This window comes from Myotis daubentonii, chromosome 1 (genome assembly GCF_963259705.1).
Source record: "Myotis daubentonii chromosome 1, mMyoDau2.1, whole genome shotgun sequence".
Taxonomy (NCBI): Eukaryota; Metazoa; Chordata; class Mammalia; order Chiroptera; family Vespertilionidae; genus Myotis; species Myotis daubentonii.
The window spans coordinates 45029879-45048432 of NC_081840.1; the positions used below are offsets into that span (position 1 = coordinate 45029879).

General features: G+C 37.9%; 1 protein-coding gene and 1 non-coding gene across 16 annotated transcripts in view; one reads left to right on the forward strand and one right to left on the reverse strand.

Annotated features, from left to right (window-relative positions):
* DENND4A (DENN domain containing 4A) overlaps nucleotides 1–18554 on the forward strand; it is a 112204-nt gene that overhangs the window by 74122 nt on the left and 19528 nt on the right. For 8 of the 15 annotated variants that reach the window (XM_059698065.1, XM_059698003.1, XM_059698028.1 and 5 more), the window contains 10 exons: nucleotides 1069–1287; nucleotides 2977–3122; nucleotides 8380–8513; nucleotides 11238–11373; nucleotides 11929–12135; nucleotides 12224–12352; nucleotides 12611–12752; nucleotides 13379–13510; nucleotides 16357–16473; nucleotides 17308–17439. In XM_059698065.1, the coding sequence (XP_059554048.1) occupies nucleotides 1069–1287; nucleotides 2977–3122; nucleotides 8380–8513; nucleotides 11238–11373; nucleotides 11929–12135; nucleotides 12224–12352; nucleotides 12611–12752; nucleotides 13379–13510; nucleotides 16357–16473; nucleotides 17308–17439 (1494 nt within the window). Of the gene's footprint in view, nucleotides 1–1068; nucleotides 1288–2976; nucleotides 3123–3261; nucleotides 3333–8379; nucleotides 8634–11237; nucleotides 11374–11928; nucleotides 12136–12223; nucleotides 12353–12610; nucleotides 12753–13378; nucleotides 13511–16356; nucleotides 16474–17307; nucleotides 17440–18554 lie in introns of those variants that run through there. The other 7 variants (XM_059698021.1, XM_059698037.1, XM_059698047.1 and 4 more) reach the window with 5 other exon arrangements.
* Nucleotides 10708–10814, reverse strand: LOC132223661 (U6 spliceosomal RNA). Its single transcript, XR_009450503.1, has one exon. It is a non-coding gene; the product is annotated as a U6 spliceosomal RNA (small nuclear RNA).

Genomic DNA, 18554 nt, shown 5'->3' on the forward strand with positions numbered 1-18554 from the left:
CAACTGGTATAAATACAGATGCAACAAGACAGCAAGAGACAGAATTCAGAAGACAGAACCTACATGGAGCCTGGAGACAGAAGAACTTCGCTGGAGAGAACATGGCAAAAGATCCTGGACTGAACCTGACTATAGAACATGGCAAGAGAACCTGACTAGAACCTGGTGACCGAACCTGGCTGGAGATCTCAGACAGAACCTGGCTGGAGAACCTAGCGAGGGAACATGGCTACAGAACCTGGCTGCAGATCCTAAGCAGAACCTCTCTGGAGATCCAGACCAGAACTTGGCTGGAGATCCTGGCTGGAGATCCTGGCTAGGCTGCTGATCAACTGAACACTGTCTCCGTGTCCTTCCTTCTTCGCTGACTCCGTCCACGCCTTTGGGGACCCCTGGACCTGCTGGGGTTGGACCCCGGCAGAACATTTTTTCTGGTGGTAGTCAGATAAAAAGGGATTATTTTGTGTTCAATTTTTAAATATATATCTATATCTATATATCTATATCTATATCTATATCTATATCTATATCTATATCTATATCTATATCTATATCTATATTTAATTGATTCCAGAGATGAAGGGAGAGGGAGATAGAAATATCAATGATGAGAGAGAATCATTGATTAGCTGCCTCCTACATGCCCCCTACTAGAGATCGAGCCTACAACCTAAGCATGTGCCCTGACTGCAAATCAGTCACCTCCTGGTTCATAGGTTGACATTCAACCACTAAGTCACACCGGCCAGCTATTTTGTGTTTAATTTGGATAAAATGTACTCAGCACAGCCTAAAAAAATTATGTGGCAAGCTTTTCTAGGATTTACATATTATGAAGTTATATATAAACAAAGGTTGAGTTAGCTTGAGCCCTTCTGAAAACACAACAAATGTTTATTTTTTTCTTTCAATTTTATTGAGATATAATTGACATACAGATCTATGTAAGTTTAAGGTGTGTAGCATAATGACTTGACATACATATGCAACAAATTTATATTGACAATAATACAACTATTAACATTCGTTTTGACTATTTGGAGAAACACTAAAACTATTTCTTCACAGTGCAGCAGAGACCAAGAGATGATGGACTAATGGACTTAGCAATGAATGACTATGATTTTAATTCTGGAAAGAGGTTACATATGATAGATTTGGAAATCCAAGAGGCATTTTTGTGTTTCATGGCCTCTATTTTAAAAGGTTATAGATCATACTTAACACCAATAACACAAGCCCCATCTGAGACAGCCACAGATGCAAGCTCTCTTTTTGCCCTACAAGGTGAGTGAGTGCATAGTTTTACAGTTGTCATATTATTGAGCTTAACATCGTGTGATTTAATTGCTTTCTGGGTTAATAGCTTCTATTTATCAAAATATATAACTATTTTGAGAGTATGTGAATAGCAACTCTGTTGGTAATCATTTCCATAGGACCAGTTATTTTTCAGGAACATTCAATATAATCCCATTGGCAAAGTATGCATGAAGAACTATTTGAAAAGTACAGAAATTTCTAAACATATACTATTGCACTTGTGTCACAGTTGTGTTGATGTTGATGCTTTTAGCTTTCAGGGGAGCCAGACAATGTTGGACATGCCGAGTGGCCTGTGATGATCACCTCTAGGCTTGAGCAGCTTCAGTATGCTTTACAAATATTTTCTGTTCATGCCACAAAGTGAAAAAAAAATGTTGGGAAACCCTGGAATGCATTTGTATCATAATGTGTATTTACTTTCTTCTGTGGTATTTAACATTTAAAAGATAAATTTATTTAATAAACATACACTGAGTGGCCAGATTATTATGACTGGCCAGATTATTATGACCACCCCATCAGTACTTCATTGACACTTCCAAAAATACTGAATATTGAAAACTTCCTAAGCAAATACTCTCAAGGTTTTATTATTATTATTTGCATAACTAATTCACTTCATTGTATTGATGGCGTGATCATAATAATCTGGCCGGTCATAATAATCTGGCCACTCAGTGTATATTGAGTGCCTCCAAATGATAGGCTTTGGGTATATAGTGGTATGCAAAAGATACAGGGTCACACACATAAAAGGAAAAGAAGAGAGAAACATGGTCAGTTCTTCCATAGAGCTTATAGTGAAAAAAATAATCTATAATAATAAAGGCATAATATGCTAAACGACCTTCCAGGACAGCCAAATGAACTTCCAGATGACCTTTCGGATAAAGCCGGGGCTGCGAGGGCCAAGGCAAGCTGCCAGGGCTGTGAGGGCCGAGCCCCTTGTACGAATTTCGTGCACCGGGCCTCTAGTTTGAAAATAATATGATTGAACACTTCAGTTCACAACTTTAGGTCACAGAAGGCCCTTGTGAGGAATTCGCACATGAGCCATGTTTAAAAGGAGGAGTAGAAATTAGGCAAAGGGAAAATAGAACAGTGTTTTAGGCAGAGAGAACAGTTAATGCAAAGTCCCTGAGATTGGAAATAGTTTGAGTTCATGGGCCCAAAAGAAAACCCGTGTTGTGTAATTGAGTGAATGAGGTGGAGTGTGAAATCAGAAAATAAACTTTTACTCTGTTACAGTAAGTATTGACACAAGCATAAATGAATACTAGAGGTGATGTAACTACTGCTTTAAAAAAACTATGTATATGGAGAGAGCATGAGCCACATGCACATATCATGCAACACATAAAGGAGGGAGTAAATTGCAATTTTAAGATGCTTTCACATTTACTAGTTTATGTGTAATCTTCAAGGTAGTGAGGGGACAACAGAGACAGTTTTGGTTGAGGATTTGAAAGATCTTGATTCAAGTTTCTTTCCTGTTGCTGTCTTTGTCAGATCACTTCTACTTTCAGGATCTTAGTTTCTTTTTCTGCAAAATGGTGGGTACAGATGACATGGTTGATCAAGTTCCTTCTAGCTTAAAAATTCTATGAATCTACAAATGATATTCTGACATCGTAAATTTATGTTGAACAGCTTTCTTAAGAAGCCGAGACCGATCACATCAAAAATTCTATAACATGATGACCAAAACACAAATGTTTATTCGCTTCATTGAGGAATGTTCTTTTGTCAGTGATAAAGATGCAAGCCTGGCATTCTTTGATGACTGTGTAGATAAAGTAAGTTTGTCTGCAGTGCTCTACTTATTTTGTGTGACTGTTATAATTGTTATAAATTATGGTTTCTATTTATAAGTTTACTAGCTTTTAACAAAATCTAAATTAATTTCATCCCATCATTGACCCTTTATTCTGAAAGTTTTGGTGGCCTACCAGATATTATAGAACACAACAACCTCTTGGAAATTTCCTGCAGTATTTTACTAAATCGTGAGTTTTATTTTAGCAGTCAGGTCTGTATCTCTGCCTGCCCACTCACGGACAATAGAACTTTTGTTCAAGCCTGTGGACCTCTAACCTGAGCATTTTGTTGTTGTTAATTCTCATCCGAGGATATTTTTTCCATTGATTTTGAGAGAGAAAGTAGAAGAGAAAGAGGGTACAGGAGAGAGAGGAAAACATCAATGTGAGAGAGGCATATCAATAGGTTGCCTTCCACATGCACCCCAACTAGGGCCATCATCACTCCTGCAAGTGCCCTTGACCGGAATTGAACCTGTGACCCTTTGGTGCTCAGGCCAACCACTCTAACCACTGAGCAACACTAGCCAGGGCTAGAACTGGATGCTTCTGATATAACATTATTAAGCTAATCAACAAAATTCAAATGTAGTTTGAGTATTAGACAGTATAAATGTTAATTTCCAGATTCATGTATTGTAGTTATATAGGAGAATGTCCTTTTTTGTAGGAAGTACACACTGAAGTATTCAGACGTGATGGGTCATCAGGTCAGCAACTTCTTCTCAAAATATTAAGAGGAAAAAGCTATTTGTATTTGAAAAGTTAGTGTACTTGAAACTTTTCTATAAATTTGTGTGTGTGTATGTGTGTGTGTGTATATATATATATATTTTTTTTTTAAAGGCCCAGTGCACAGATTTGTGCACATTGAAAGGACATTCATTAGAAGGTGGCCTGTGGGGCAGGACTGGGGGAGTTGAGCCAGACACACCCTGGAGCCAACCTCCCATGGTCTCTCCCATGGTCCCTCCCCAGACAGCCGCACCTGGGAGGTGCCATGGCTCAAAGGGTGTCTGCAGAGTGGGTGGGGTCCCTCCGGCAGGTGGGGTCCCTCTGGCAGATGGGGTCCCTCGGCCTGGCCTGCAGGGATCGGGCCAAAATGGCAGTCCGACATCCCCCAGGGGTCCTGGAGTGCGAGACAGCACTCTGCAAAGTTGCCGTCACTAGGCAGTTCCTGCGTTGAGCATCTGCCCCCTGGTGGTCAGAGTGCATCATACCTACCTGCCAGTTGTCCGGTCGCTTAGCCTTTTGTGTGTGTGTGTGTGTGTGTGTGTGTGTGTGTGTGTGTGTGTGTGTGTGTATTCATGGTTTTATGCCCGTGACAGTAGAAAAAAGAAATTATTGCCGAAACCGGTTTGGCTCAGTGGATAGAGCGTCAGCCTGCGGACTGAAAGGTCCCAGGTTCGATTCCGGTCAAGGGCATGTACCTGGGTTGCAGGCACATCCCCAGTAGGAGATGTGCAGGAGGCAGCTAATCGATGTTTCCTTCTCATTGATGTTTCTAACTCTCTATCTCTCTCCCTCCTCTCTGTAAAAAATCAATAAAATATATTAAAAAAAGAAAAAAGAAAAAAGAAATTATTTTTTTCAACAATTTATATTGATAAGGTAATTTAAAGAAGTCCATCACTTTCCAATTTATGTGACTGTGAAAGAAAATCAGTAATTTGGGTGGGGGGGGGGGTACAACAGCCAAAATATTCAGAAGTTGGCTTAGTTCTGAGTTTAACATGAAAATGTCATTTATTAATTAAGTACCAAATGTGTCCTATAAAAATGAGAACTTACACTCACTGTGAAGGGTGTAATGGGATAAACACTGCATTGGGAATCAGGAGAACTTTCACCCCAGCTATTACACTTGCACTTTAGTCAAGTCCTTTAGTGTTTCTGTGTTGTTTTCTTATCTGTGTTTTTTTTTTAATATTGTGAGGAGAAATTATTATAACTGCATGTCTCACAGTGTTCAGAGTAGTATTGTATGAACTAAAAAGTAGAAGACATTGTGACTATTTTTTATTGAATTTATTAGGGTGACATTGATTAATAAAACCATACAGGTTTCAAGTGTACAGTTGTATAAAAAACATCATCTATAATACCGCATCATGCGCTTAGCACCCAAAGAAAATCTCCATCACCGTTTATCCCCCAATGCTGTCTTCCTCCTCCCACATCCCCCTTTCCCTCTGGCAATCACCATACTGTTGTCTGTGTCTGATTTTTGGTGTGTGGTTTTTTGCTTAAGTCCTTCTCCTTTTTCACACAGCCCCCCCAATCCCCCTCCCCTCTGACAGCTGTCAGTCTGTTTTCTGTATCTATGAATCTGTTTCTATTCTGTTTGCTAGTTTATTTTGTTCATTAGATTCCACTAATCTTGCTGGCTTTTATTCGCGTTTATTAGGTTAGTAAAACCAGCTCATCTCATTTTATCATCTCGTGACAATGTTCAGCTTTTGAATAACATATGGAGAGCAGTAACAAGTTTGGAGCCTTGTGTAGGCATATATATACCCTTTCCTTAACTTTATAAAACTTGAGGGATGGTTGATGTAGAGAAGTACTTTCTGGTGTTGATAGAGAGTTAAAAGGCTAAGGTTTTGAAGTCCTTGAAATGCTTTGAAATAGGAAAACCATGGACATATGCCATTATCTGCTTAGAACGCAATTCATTTTACCATAAAAACACTGAAATAAAGGGTGATTAGCTGTAGTTCAAATGGTGCTATGTAGATCGACTGCCTCCTGCATGCCCCTTATTGGGGATTGAGCCCCACAAGCCAGGCATGTGCCCTGACCAGGAATTGAGCCAGCAACCTTTCTGTGCAGGGGATGATGCCCAACCAACTGAGTCACACCAGCCAGGGCTAAGCATTCTTAATATTGCTGCCAAATCTCTTAAAAGAAAATTTTCATTTTTATCACAGTAAAACATAACATAGTTTAGAAAGTCAGTCCTATATAATAGAAGCCTAATGTGCAAATCAACCGAATGGCAGAATGACCGGTCACTATGATGTGCACTGACCACCAGGGGGCAGACGCTCAACACAGGAGCTGCCCCCAGCCCACAGGCTCCAGGCCAGCTAAGGCAGGTGCCAGCAGGGACCCCCAGTTGCCTTGCTGGTCACCCCACAGAGGGAGGCGACCAGAGGAAGGTGACTGGTGACGGGAGGGGGGGGGGTGATGGGGTAGGCCGGCAAGTGAGTGGCAGCAGTGCCAGGCCAGCCAAGGCAGGTGCCAGCAGGGGGCCCCCCCAATCATCCTGCCAGTTGCCCCACAGATTGGCCCTGATCGCCAGCCAGGCCTAGGGACCCTACCCATGCACAAATTTCATGCATCGGGCCTCTAGTACTTTTATAAGGCTAGGTCCCATTCCTTTCTACCCTAGTTTCTGCTCCCCAGAGACCACCACTTTCTCTTTCAGCTATATCTTCAGTCATTTACCTTAAGATTTCCAAATAATATGGTTTTATTGCTGATAATTAATATCTACCACCAACACCACAATCCTCCCAGTGTAGTCATAACATTATTTTTGGCCACTTTATATATAATCACAGCTAAGCCATATATACATTATAATTAAATTGCCTTTCATGTATGGATTTTGTTTTCCCTGAAGTTAATAATTACTATGTTCCTTCCTTTGTGTCTAATGTTAATTCATTTCTAAAGTCTTCTACAAAAGTGAAAATGTTTAAATCTGTCAATTTTTCTAACATATCCATTTTATTGTTTTAAAAATTTTTGCTGGAGCATTCCATCTTTTTGTTCCAATATGAACTGATTGCTTTTTACTCTGTCATCCTGGATTTTCCTTCAGCATCATCCTGGAATTATATTGACCTCTCTCTGGAGTTGTTGCTTTCTGGCTTCAGTAGCTTCTTTCTTGGTTTACCTCTTTGTTATGGTGGAGCACATCTTCCAGCTGCTTAGTGAGAAAGAGTACATTGAAGATATTTTTTTGATACCCTGCCTATTTGTATTTTTTTAAAATTCTCACCTGATTTGAGAGAGAGAGAGAGAGAGAGAGAGAAATATCAATGTGAAAGATCAATCAGTTGCCTCCTGTACATGCGCCCAACCACTCACCCTGACCTGGGATCAAACCTGCAATCTTTTGGTACATGGAATAACAGTGCCCTATCAACTGAGCTAGACTGGCCAGGGCTATGTATGCATTTTAAAAATTATTTCTTGAATACATCCCCACGATTCAAAATAATATACATTGGGAAATCTGGGTCTTGTCTCATCTTGTTCACTCCATTCATCTCCCCTCCCCCATATAGATAATTACTTTTCTTGGTATTCTTCAGTATTTCTTTATGTGCATACAAACAAAAAATCCTATATAATAAAGCCTAATATGCTAAGTGTCTGACCGTTTATTCGACCATTTGACCAGTCGCTATGATGCTCACTGACCACCAGGGGGCAGCCGCTCCGACTGGAAGGTTAGCTTGCTGCTGGGGTCCAGCTGATTGGGACTGGGCAAGAGGGGCTGGACACGCCCTGGAGCCCTCCCGTGGTCCATCCCCAACCCCAATCAGGACTGGGTAATGCGGCCCTAATCGGGACTGGGCAAGTCGGGCCAGGCCATCCCTGGACAAATCCATGCATTGGGCTGGTTTCGGCCCGATCCCTGCAGGCCAGGCCAAGTAACCCCACCAGTGCATGAATCCGTACACCAGGCCTCTAGTGTGTGTGTATATTATTTTTTTTTCTTGTTTTTCCCTCTTTTTTATTTTTTTTTAATCCTCACCCAAAGAGTGAGGATCTTTTTTCCATTGATTTTTAGAGAGTGGAAAGGAGGAGGCAGAGGGACAGAGAGAGAAGAAAGAGAAATATTGATGTAAGATTGATTTGTTGCCTCCCACACCCACCCCAACCAGGGGTGGAAATCAGACCTGCAACCCACGTACATGCCCTTGATAGGGAATCGAACCTATGACTCTAACCACTGAGCAAGGCCGGCCAGGGCTCCTTCTTTCTTACTCAAAAATTAGTTCACTATATACAATGCTCTGCAGCTTGTTACTTCCACTTAATTATCTTGGAGATCTTTCTATAGTCATACATAGACAACTTGCTCATTCTTTTTTTTTTAATAGCTCTATAGTACCGAGTTGTATACATGATTTATTTAACCATTCCCCTATAGATGAACACTTGGCTAACCATTGTGGGGTGTGTGTTTTTAATATATGCTTTTTTAAAACTCCTTCAGGTGGATATGGACAAAAGTGGTGAAATGCGACTTATAGAACTGGATGAATCTTTCAAAAGTGAACATACGGTTTTTGTAACACCACCTGAGATCCCCCACCTACCCAGTGGTGAAGAGCCCCCTTTACAGTACAGGTATTCAAGAGGCGAATGTTTGAGATTGAAAGAGAGAAGCAATCCATCATCTGTGATGTAGCTTTCTAAGGAATGGTATTTTCAAAAATCCAAACTTTACAGATCCCTAATTTTTAGGTGGTAAGCAAGCTTATCCCACATCCATTACTAAGTTTTGAGGTCTAAAAAGAAAAAAACTATAATTTTGCATAATATAGACTTGGGAATGGGAAGTTCTATATCTGCATAAGTATCTGTTCTCATAAATGTTGATTACATTCAGTTAGGACTCTACCCCTACCAAAATACAGCATTTTTATCATAAAATGTTGATTTTTGTTTCTCACTAAAGCTGGTTTCCTCACTCCCCCCCCCCCAACACACACACACATTGGTTAATGTGTAATTTTTTTAGGTTATTAATTATTCCATGATTTTTTATTTTAAGTCCAGGAGATTCAGAACTATTGGAATTGGTGATTATTAATTTAGGAAATTTGGCCAGATGCTTCTAAGTGCTTGGTTTTTACACTTGAATGACACATAGTTCCTGTCTTCAAGTCTAGAAAAAAGTTCTAATAGAGGTAGATTTATTATACATCTATCTATCTAGATATATTTTGTACATATACATTTGTTATATACGATAGTTAGTTTCTAGTATATATTTTTACTTAAAATAGTATTTCCTTTTAGATTTTAAATTATTTATTTCTTCTCTAATAACACTCCTTACTTTATTTAAAGATTCTAAAACCATTTCTCACCTATCATTCATTAAGTCACAGTTTGTTATTTTTATTAAAAAAGGATTTTTCAGGACATCCTTATTTATAACCCAAATTATTAAATTTGAAAAAGTGGTGTAACTGATGTTTGTAAATATTCATAGTTCACTTGATTCCAGCCCTTTACATCTATTGATGATGTTATTCATATCATTTTAAAAAATACATATATTTTTATTGACTTCAGAGAGGAAGGAAGAGGGAGAGAGAGTTAGAAAGATCAATGATGAAAGAGAATTGATTGGCTGCCTCCTGCATGCCCCCTACTGGGAATCGAGCCTGAAACCCAGCATGTGCCTGACCTGGAATCGAACTGTGACCTCTGGGTTCATAGGTTGACATTTTCAACCACTGAGCCACACTAGCCAGGCTCACTTATTTATTTTATTTTTTTTATCCTCACCTGAGGACATTTTTTATTGATTTTTAGAGAGAGGGAGAGAGAGAAACATCAATGTGAGAAACATCAATCAGTTGCATCCCAAACCTGCCCTGTTCAGTGGCAGGGAGTGAACCCAAAACCCAAGTACGTGCCCTTGACCTGAAATCGAATCCGAAATCCTTTTGTGCGAGAGGGCTGACACTCTAACCAGCCAGGGCTGTACATGATATTTCTAAGACTCCTTTTGGTATGTTTACTAATATACTTTTGGGGGGTTTGGTTTTAACTTTTTAATTAAAATTTTACTTTAAGATTTAGTCCTTTAATAAGAAAATTACTTAGCTTAAAAAATTCCCATTTTTTAAAGAAGCTAAGTCATTTTTCCCCCTTGAGATTGCCCAGTATAATTTTGGTGTAGTCATCCCCATTATTTGAAACAATTTAAATTTCTTTAATGAGCACAGTCTGATCTCTTAATAAGAGATAATCATATACTTAGATTTTCTATATAAAATGATAAGGCAATAAGTTTCCACAGGATACACAGAATGGTCTTATCACACCATGTACATACAAAGAATTTTTAAGGGTCAGGATTTTCCTGAACTTTGATATTTTATTGCTATTTAACATTCAGTCCTTACCAATACTTTATTATTCAACTGAATTTGCTTATATATAATGGATATAGTTTGCCATCTTTTATCATTGTTTTCTTTGTCATTAATTAAAACTATTTTATGCCTTTAAGAATATTATAAAGTAGGTTAAGTTTGCTGTTCAGGGGCTCCTTCTGTTCTTTTCAGTATGTCTTTTTCTTAGCTGCTGCTATCCTTTAAATGCCCAAACACGTTCCTCTAGCACGCAAATTAAACCCACCTCCTCATAGAGCTACCTAGTCTAAACTTTTCTTCCTCTTCTCCAACCTCTTCAATTTTCTTTCATGTAAATGAGGCCCTGAACCTGCTAGCTAACCTGATAAACCAATTCATGACAATATGAGAGCTTTTTCTGGTGTGCTAATATGTTATTTACATCTTTTTTTTTAAATATGGAACGCTTCATGAATTTGCATGTCATCCTTGCTCAGGGGCCATGCTAATCTTCTCTGTATCGTTCCAGTTTTAGTATAAGTGCTGCTGAAGCAAGCACTGTTATTTACATCTTTTTAAGAGGGAGGTTCTTCAGTAATTAGTTAATTCAAAACAGTGATATTAATGACTGTCCTGTTTGAAAGAGTATTGATTTGGTGGGCCCTTTACCAACTGTCATATTATCTGATAAGTTTCCTATATATTTACATGAATACTACCAAAGTACTTGAGTTACTTTGTAGTTTAATGTCAATTCAGCAAAATTTTTTCCTCCAAAATATATATTTGAGTTTATGTTTGGCTATTACATTTCTAAATATTATAATAAGAAAAGCAACATTAGCATGAATATTTGTTGAGTATATATTCTAGTCTGATGGAGAAACATAGGATAAATTGTTGGTCATACATTTTTTTAGCATGTAACCAGTATGATATAATCTATGTGTGCTTGAAGTTTTCTTTTTCTTTTCAAAAACAGCTATAATGGATTTCCAGTTCTTAGGAACAGTTTATTTGAGAGACCTGATGGATTTCTACAAACACAAAAGAGCAAATTGCCTTCAAAATCAAGTAGTCCTAGTAGTCCTTCTCCTATGTTCAGAAGAACAAAACAGGTGCTTTGAAAATTTTGCATTTTTCATGTAATCGAATATTAGAACAAAAGTAAATATGACACTTATCCTCCCTTAATATACTTTACTACCTCATATGTAACTGTGACTAGATTAAGCTCCCTGAAGCATTCTGAAGATAATTTAGAGTAAGTGGACTTCAAAAAATTAACTAGTTCTAGAACTCTATTTTATACTAGAGGCCCAATGCACGAAATTCGTGCAAGAGTAGGCCTTCACAGCCGGGGTGGCTGCCTCGATCCCTCCCTCGCAGCCAGGGCGACTGCCTCCATCCTGTGGCTGTAGCCCCAGCTTCATCTGGAAGGTCATCCGGAAGGACTGCCGGACGGCCGTTCGGTTGATTTGCATATTACACTTTTATTATTACAGATATGATATAATACAAATTCAAGCAGAGGCTTGAATATATATTAATTACAAGCAGGTTTTATTAGGGAAACATTATAAAAGCAAGTGACTTATACCTGTTCAACACACAGTTAAATAAGGATTCCCTGTGTGTAAATTAATTAATGAGATCTTTGCATTTTTCCCTAGGAAATTAAATCAGCCCATAAAATTGCCAAACGGTACTCTTCCATTCCTCAGATGTGGTCTAGGTGTCTGCTGCGTCACTGTTACGGACTGTGGTTTATTTGTCTCCCAGCTTATGTGAAAGTATGTCATTCAAAAGTCAGGGCACTGAAAACAGCATATGATGTGCTTAAAAAAATGCAGTCAAAGAAGATGGATCCACCTGATGAGGTAACAATTATCTTTAAAATGCCTTATTTCTATATTTATGGACATAGGTGTTTTGTTTCTGTACACTTTTGAATTTACTGTGTTTCAGGTGTGCTACCGCATTCTTATGCAGCTCTGTGGACAATACGATCAGCCAGTGCTTGCAGTTCGAGTGCTTTTCGAAATGCGGAAAGCTGGTATTGACCCCAATGCCATTACTTATGGTTATTATAATAAGGTAATTACTTTTATTTCATGGAGAAAGAGTATAACTTTTGTGATTATACAATCTTAATTTAATGGCAGAAGTTGTTGATGCAGGGTTTATTTGACATTTATTTTAGAGTATTTAAAATATATTTTGTAAATCAAGTAAAATTTTTGTGCTATTTTGTGTTATACAATCTACTTAGATATTCTTTAGTTTGAATCTAAAGCCAATGTGTTCATTTATAAAAATTATTATACTAATTATTTTATTTTTTTTAACAAATAGGCTGTTTTAGAAAGTACCTGGCCTTCACGAAGTCATAATGGCTATTATCTTTGGACAAAATTAAGAAACGTTGTTTTAGGAGTAGCACAGTTCAAAAGAACTTTAAAGAAACATGCACGCTTATCACAAACAACTCTCTCAGGTAATTAAAGATTTTTAAGTATATATGTGTTTAATTTTTTTCTTTAAAATTAATTGACTAGCCGAAGCTGGTTTGGCTCGGTGGATAGAGCGTCGGCCTGCGGACTGAAGGGTCCCAGGTTCGATTCCGGTCAGGGGCATGTGCCTGGGTTGCGGGCGCATCCCCAGTGGGAGATGTGCAGGAGGCAGCTGATCGATGTTTCTCTCTCATCAATGTTTCTGGCTCTCTATCTCTCTCCCTTCCTCTCTGTGGAAAATCAATAAAATATATTTTAAAAAAATTAATTGACTAGTTATACTTTAAATTTTTTAGAAATGTTAAATACTTTCAAGTTATTGAATGTTGCCTAGTTTTTATTGCTATTAAGCAAATTCTGATTGGAGTATTCTTCACATTTAAAAACACAAAATTTTACTTTTTTTCTTGTAACTTATACTCTCAACTGTTGGTGGTCTCGTTTAGTATTTGTTAATGATTCACAATAGGGTTCTTTGTTACAGTTGGATTTGCTAATTATGTAGCACTTTTTGTATTCAGTATTAGTAGATATTAGCTTGAGCAACAAACTGATGTGTGTTTTTGGTATCTCCCTGAGTAGTAAAATGCTGTCAAATTGTGTTCTTAAGCAGATGGCAGTGACCTGGATGCTGTTAGTCATGGCAGCATGGATAGTGGTCATGGGACACACACTGTGGAGCAGGCACCTTTTAATACGGGTTTAATCAAAGTATATGCTACTGATGATAGATCTAGTACAGGTTTGTTTGTGCTTATGTATACATATATTAAAGTACATTTTAAAAATTAGATTTGCTCTCTGGTCTTTTCAGGATTTTAATTTTCAATGATGTATTTAACTCATTTTTTAATTTTATATATTAGGTATTTGATGTTGCATTTAATAACTATATGCAATTTTATTCATTCTTTATTTGACTAGAAATAAAAGTTTAAGAATTTATTCAAGTATTTAGTCCATGATAAGCCAATTAACTTTGAATAGCACACATATCTCTTCATATCAATTTTATAGGATAAGTTCTTTGTAATTATGAAAATTTAGAGTTTTAAAAAAAGAAACTTATATCTCTGATCTGTGTTAATAGTACCATATCAACATCAATTTACTGTTTCATATGAGATATTATTATTGGGAAAGCTGAGTAAAGGGTACACAGGAACTTTCTCAGTACTGTATTATTTTATAACTAGAGGCCCGGTGCACGAAACTCGTGCATGGGAGGGGAGTGTCCCTCAGCCCAGCCTGCACCCTCTCCAATCTGGGACCCGTCAGGGGATGTCCGACTGCAGGGAATGTCCATAGGGATCAGGCTTAAACCTGCAGTCAGACATCCCTTTCACAATCTGGGACTGCTGGCTCCTAACCACTCGCCTGCCTGATTGCCCCTAACCACTCTGCCTGCCAGCCTGATAGCCCCCTAACCATTCCCCTGCCGGCCTGATTGACGCCTAACTGCTAGCCTGCTGGCATGATCGTCCCCAACTGCCCTCCCCTGCAGGGCTGAGGGGACTAGGGGACCCCAGCTGGATGAGGCGGGCCTGAGGGGACTGGATGCCGCCATCTTGTGGCTGTGGGTGCAGCCATCTTGTGAGGGTGTGGCAGTCAATTAGCATATTCCCTCTTTATTGGCTGTGGGTGTCACCATCTTGTGAGGGTGTGATGGTCGATTAGCATATTTCCTCTTTATTAGGTAGGATTCCTTGTGACTCTTAAACTATCCTGTATAATAAAAGGCTAATATGCAAATCGACCCAATAGTGAACATCTGGTCACTATGACATGCACTGACCACTGGGGGCAGATGCTCAGTGCAGGAGCTGCCCCTTGGTGGTCAGTGCACTCCCACAGGGGGAGTGCCAGAAGCCTAGTGCAGCGGCGGTGACAGGAGCCTCTCCTGTCTCCATGGCAGCACTAAGGATGTCTGAATGCTGGCTTGCTTAGGCCCACTCCCCCACGAGGAGCAGGCCTGAGCTGTCTGTCAGACATCCCCTGGGGGCTCCCGGACTGCAAGAGCGTGCAGGCCAGGCTGAGGGACCACCCCTCCACCCCAGTGTAGGAATTTTGTGTACTGGGCCTCTAGTATTAAAATAAAAAGTTACAAATAAATAATTTCAGTATATATAAAATTTGTAGCATTCTAGCACTGAAGGTGGCATTAATTTCATTAAAATAGATTTGTACATAGCCTTCTCTAATATTAAAACTGAAATATTTTAAAAGTAAATTACTTGAATAATTCTGTCCTTTTTATTATTACATTAAAAATGTACATATGCTTTTTAAATATAAGACGTACCTCTTAATAGACAGAAATTTTAAATTTAAAACTCCATTAATAAAATATAAAGGCTTCTATAAAGGCATAAAATACAAAGTTTTATTATCTCTGCAAACAGTAACATTTTGGCTCGTCTCCTTTTATGCCTGCCTTTAAGAATATAAATATAAGCTAATTGTGTTGAAATGTAATTTTCATAGTTGTTTTTTACGGGGCTGCTTTTATTAATTATGCAATGTGAATATAGTAATTAGCCATTGCAGTCAACCTCAGACATTATCTCTTAAAAATGAAGGAGTCTATTTTTTGTTTTTAACTATGGCCTTTTTAAAAATAAAAGACTATCTTAAAACAGTACAGGACCTAATAAGAGCATGAATTCAAGATTATCTTCACATTTTTAACTTATTTCTTTGGGAATAGAGCTGAAAAATTGATTACTAAAAGTACAAACTCAAAAGTATAACAATTGTATTAAATACCTAGTGATACTTAGTAAAGTTTCCTTAGATAGTTCTTTACAAGTATTTAAACCATTCCATATATAGTTTCTCATATAATCATAACAACTGTGTGTATTATAACTCTTGAAATTAGAGATTCAAACAAAAAAGGTTATATGGTTTACTTAAAATATTGTCTGCTAGGATAGAGAACTAGGTTTCAAAACCTTATGTCTTGAATCTAGTGAAAATAATTTGCTGAAAAGTGAACAATCTCTAACAGTATAATATATTAGAAGTTTTTTTGTATCAATGCAACTTTTGCATTTCTTAAAAATAACTTTAACATGTTCTTTTTCTCATTCCCATGTATTTGTACTTAAGTGCAATTTGGTATTCAATTGAATTTTCAGAAAAAGTAATTACCTATTTATAAACTTACATAAACCCTTTTTTTTTTTTTTGGTAAAAGTTAGACATTCAGCTTCCTGTGTGTGAAGGCTCTGTTATGAATTCCCTGCAGATTTTTCTTCATTGCTTAGTTGGAACTCAGACTTTTACTAGAAAGGTCATGGACTTGTATAAAGAATGTCCGGTTTGTCTTTGTTTTTTGGAACCCAGCTAGTAGTGTGCATGTATATGCTTTTGACTACAGCATGGAGCAAAAAATAAATTATTTTGAGATTATCCCTTTCTTACTTTAATAGAGATGGGGGATGGGATCTAACAAAATAATGCTTCCAATTGAAAGTTATCCAGAAAAATTCCTATAAGTAAATCGGAATAGTAATGCGTTGCTCCTAATTCCATTTCTCAGTAAAGAAGTTTATGATAAACACCATACGGATTTTTTTATTCTAGGTGGCCAGTCTGATCTTGGATATAATTCATTATCCAAAGATGAAGTTAGAAGAGGAGATATATCTACTGAAGACATTCAAGAAGAAAAAGATAAGAAAGGGAGTGATTCTAGTTCCTGTAGGTATTAAGTTGATATTGTATAAAATTGTGGGCTTATATTAATAATAAATACAACTGGCTTTCAGTATAAAAGTACTAATTTTATTTTTCACTTTCCTATTATAACTCCTCTTTCCTCCCATTACAAGCTCTCTCTACCACTTAATATTCCAACATACAAATCTACATGTGTGAAGTGTATAGTTTTAGTGGCATAACCACTCCAAATTACTAGTAAATACTATTCTTCTTGTAATAGAAATCTATTTCTTCTGACAGTGAATCTTTTTTTTTAATCTTCACCTGAGGGTATGTTTTTATTGATTTTAGAAAAAAAGGAGGGAGAGAGAGAGAAACTTTGATGTGAGAGAGAAACATCAATCAGTTGCCTCCTGTATGCGCCCCAACTGGGAATCAAACCCGAAACCTAGGTAGGTGCCCTGACCAGGTTTGAAACCTGAAACCTTTTGGTCTACAATGCTCCCACCAACTGAGCCACACGGCCAGGGCCAAACAGTGGCTCTTTCCTGAGGTTTAACAATATTTTTATTTAATGCTTTTATTAATGGTCTGTTGCTTATATTCTCACCCTTGCCTCTTCCCATTGAAAACAGAAGTGATATAAAATGTATGCATGGACCTCATTCATAACCAGTACATAGTAATTTGATATATACCTTGAGACCTCAGATCAGTGTAGTTACTTGTGATAGACAAATTCATACAGAGGTATTTAATAATTTCTTATTACCTATTTGGAGTAGAACTATTTAGAACTAAAAGCTACTTCTTTTTATGCCTTATATGATGCATATAGTTTTCATCTTACCAATTTCATTTTAATCTTTACAGTATCAGAGAGTGAGAGTGCAAAAGGAAGTGCTGATTGTCTTCCTAAGCTCAATTATCAAAGTTCTTCCAGTATAGTTCGCCTCAGTGGTACAAATAACAACAGTGCTGATAAAATATCGGCAGAAGGCACAGGTAAGTTGAATAGTATACCTCTGTTATGTGCTGTATATCTTGTATCTGTATTTCTAGTAAATATTTATTTTTTTAAGTGTTCATTCTCCAGGATTATTTTTTATATATTTGTGCATCCTTACATAGTATAGTTTAGTAGCTTGAATTCTGTATTTTATAGTATACTTTATTCAAGTTTTTATGATAAGAAAGTATAGGGACAAACTTACAAGCTACATACTATATTTTGTGTTGGGACTTTTGGGAAGGGGGAAGTGGGAGCAATTGAGATGATCAGTCTGAGGGTACAGTATACCTCGCCAGTTTTTAAATTAAGCTTATAAGCTTAATGAAGACATTGTTCCTGGTTTTTCAGGGGCAAAAGGATAGTCCTTCAGATTGTTTAGATACCAATACATAATATTTTTTCTTTTTAAAGTGCTTTTTATATATTATTTTATATTTATTAATATAGTAATGCTTGCTCGGCCAATGTGGCTCAGTGGTTGAGCATCAACCTATGAGCCAGGGGGGTCTCTGTTAGATTCCCAGCCAGGGCACATGCCCGGGTTGTGGGCTTGATCCCCAGTAGGGGCCATGCAGGGGCAGCTGATCGATGATTCTCTCTCATCATTGATGTTTCTATTTCTCTCCCCCTTTCCCTTCCTCTCTTTTTAATCAATAAAAACATATAAAATAATAATAATTTTTTGTGGATAAAACTATCACAGCTGCCTTTAATTGGTTTGGTTTTTCATTTTTATAGGCAGAATACTCAGATTTTTAAGGTCATCTAATACAACCATAATTGTAGTAACTATTGTTATTTAATCAATAACAATATTGTTATTTAGTGGAATTAACATGAATATTATTAACAACTAGAGGCCCGGTGCACGAAATTTGTGCACTGGAGGGGGGATCTCTCAGCCCAGCCTGCTCCCTCTAGCAGTCTGGGAACCCTCCGGGGTCCTTAGCACTGCCGCGGAGGCGGGAGAGGCTCCCACTACCGCCGCCGAGCTCAGCAGCCATGAGTCTGGCTTATGGCTGAGTGGTACTCCCCCTATGGGAGCACACTGACCACCAGGGGTCAGCTCCTGCATTGAGTGTCTGCCCCCTGGTGGTCACTGCACGTC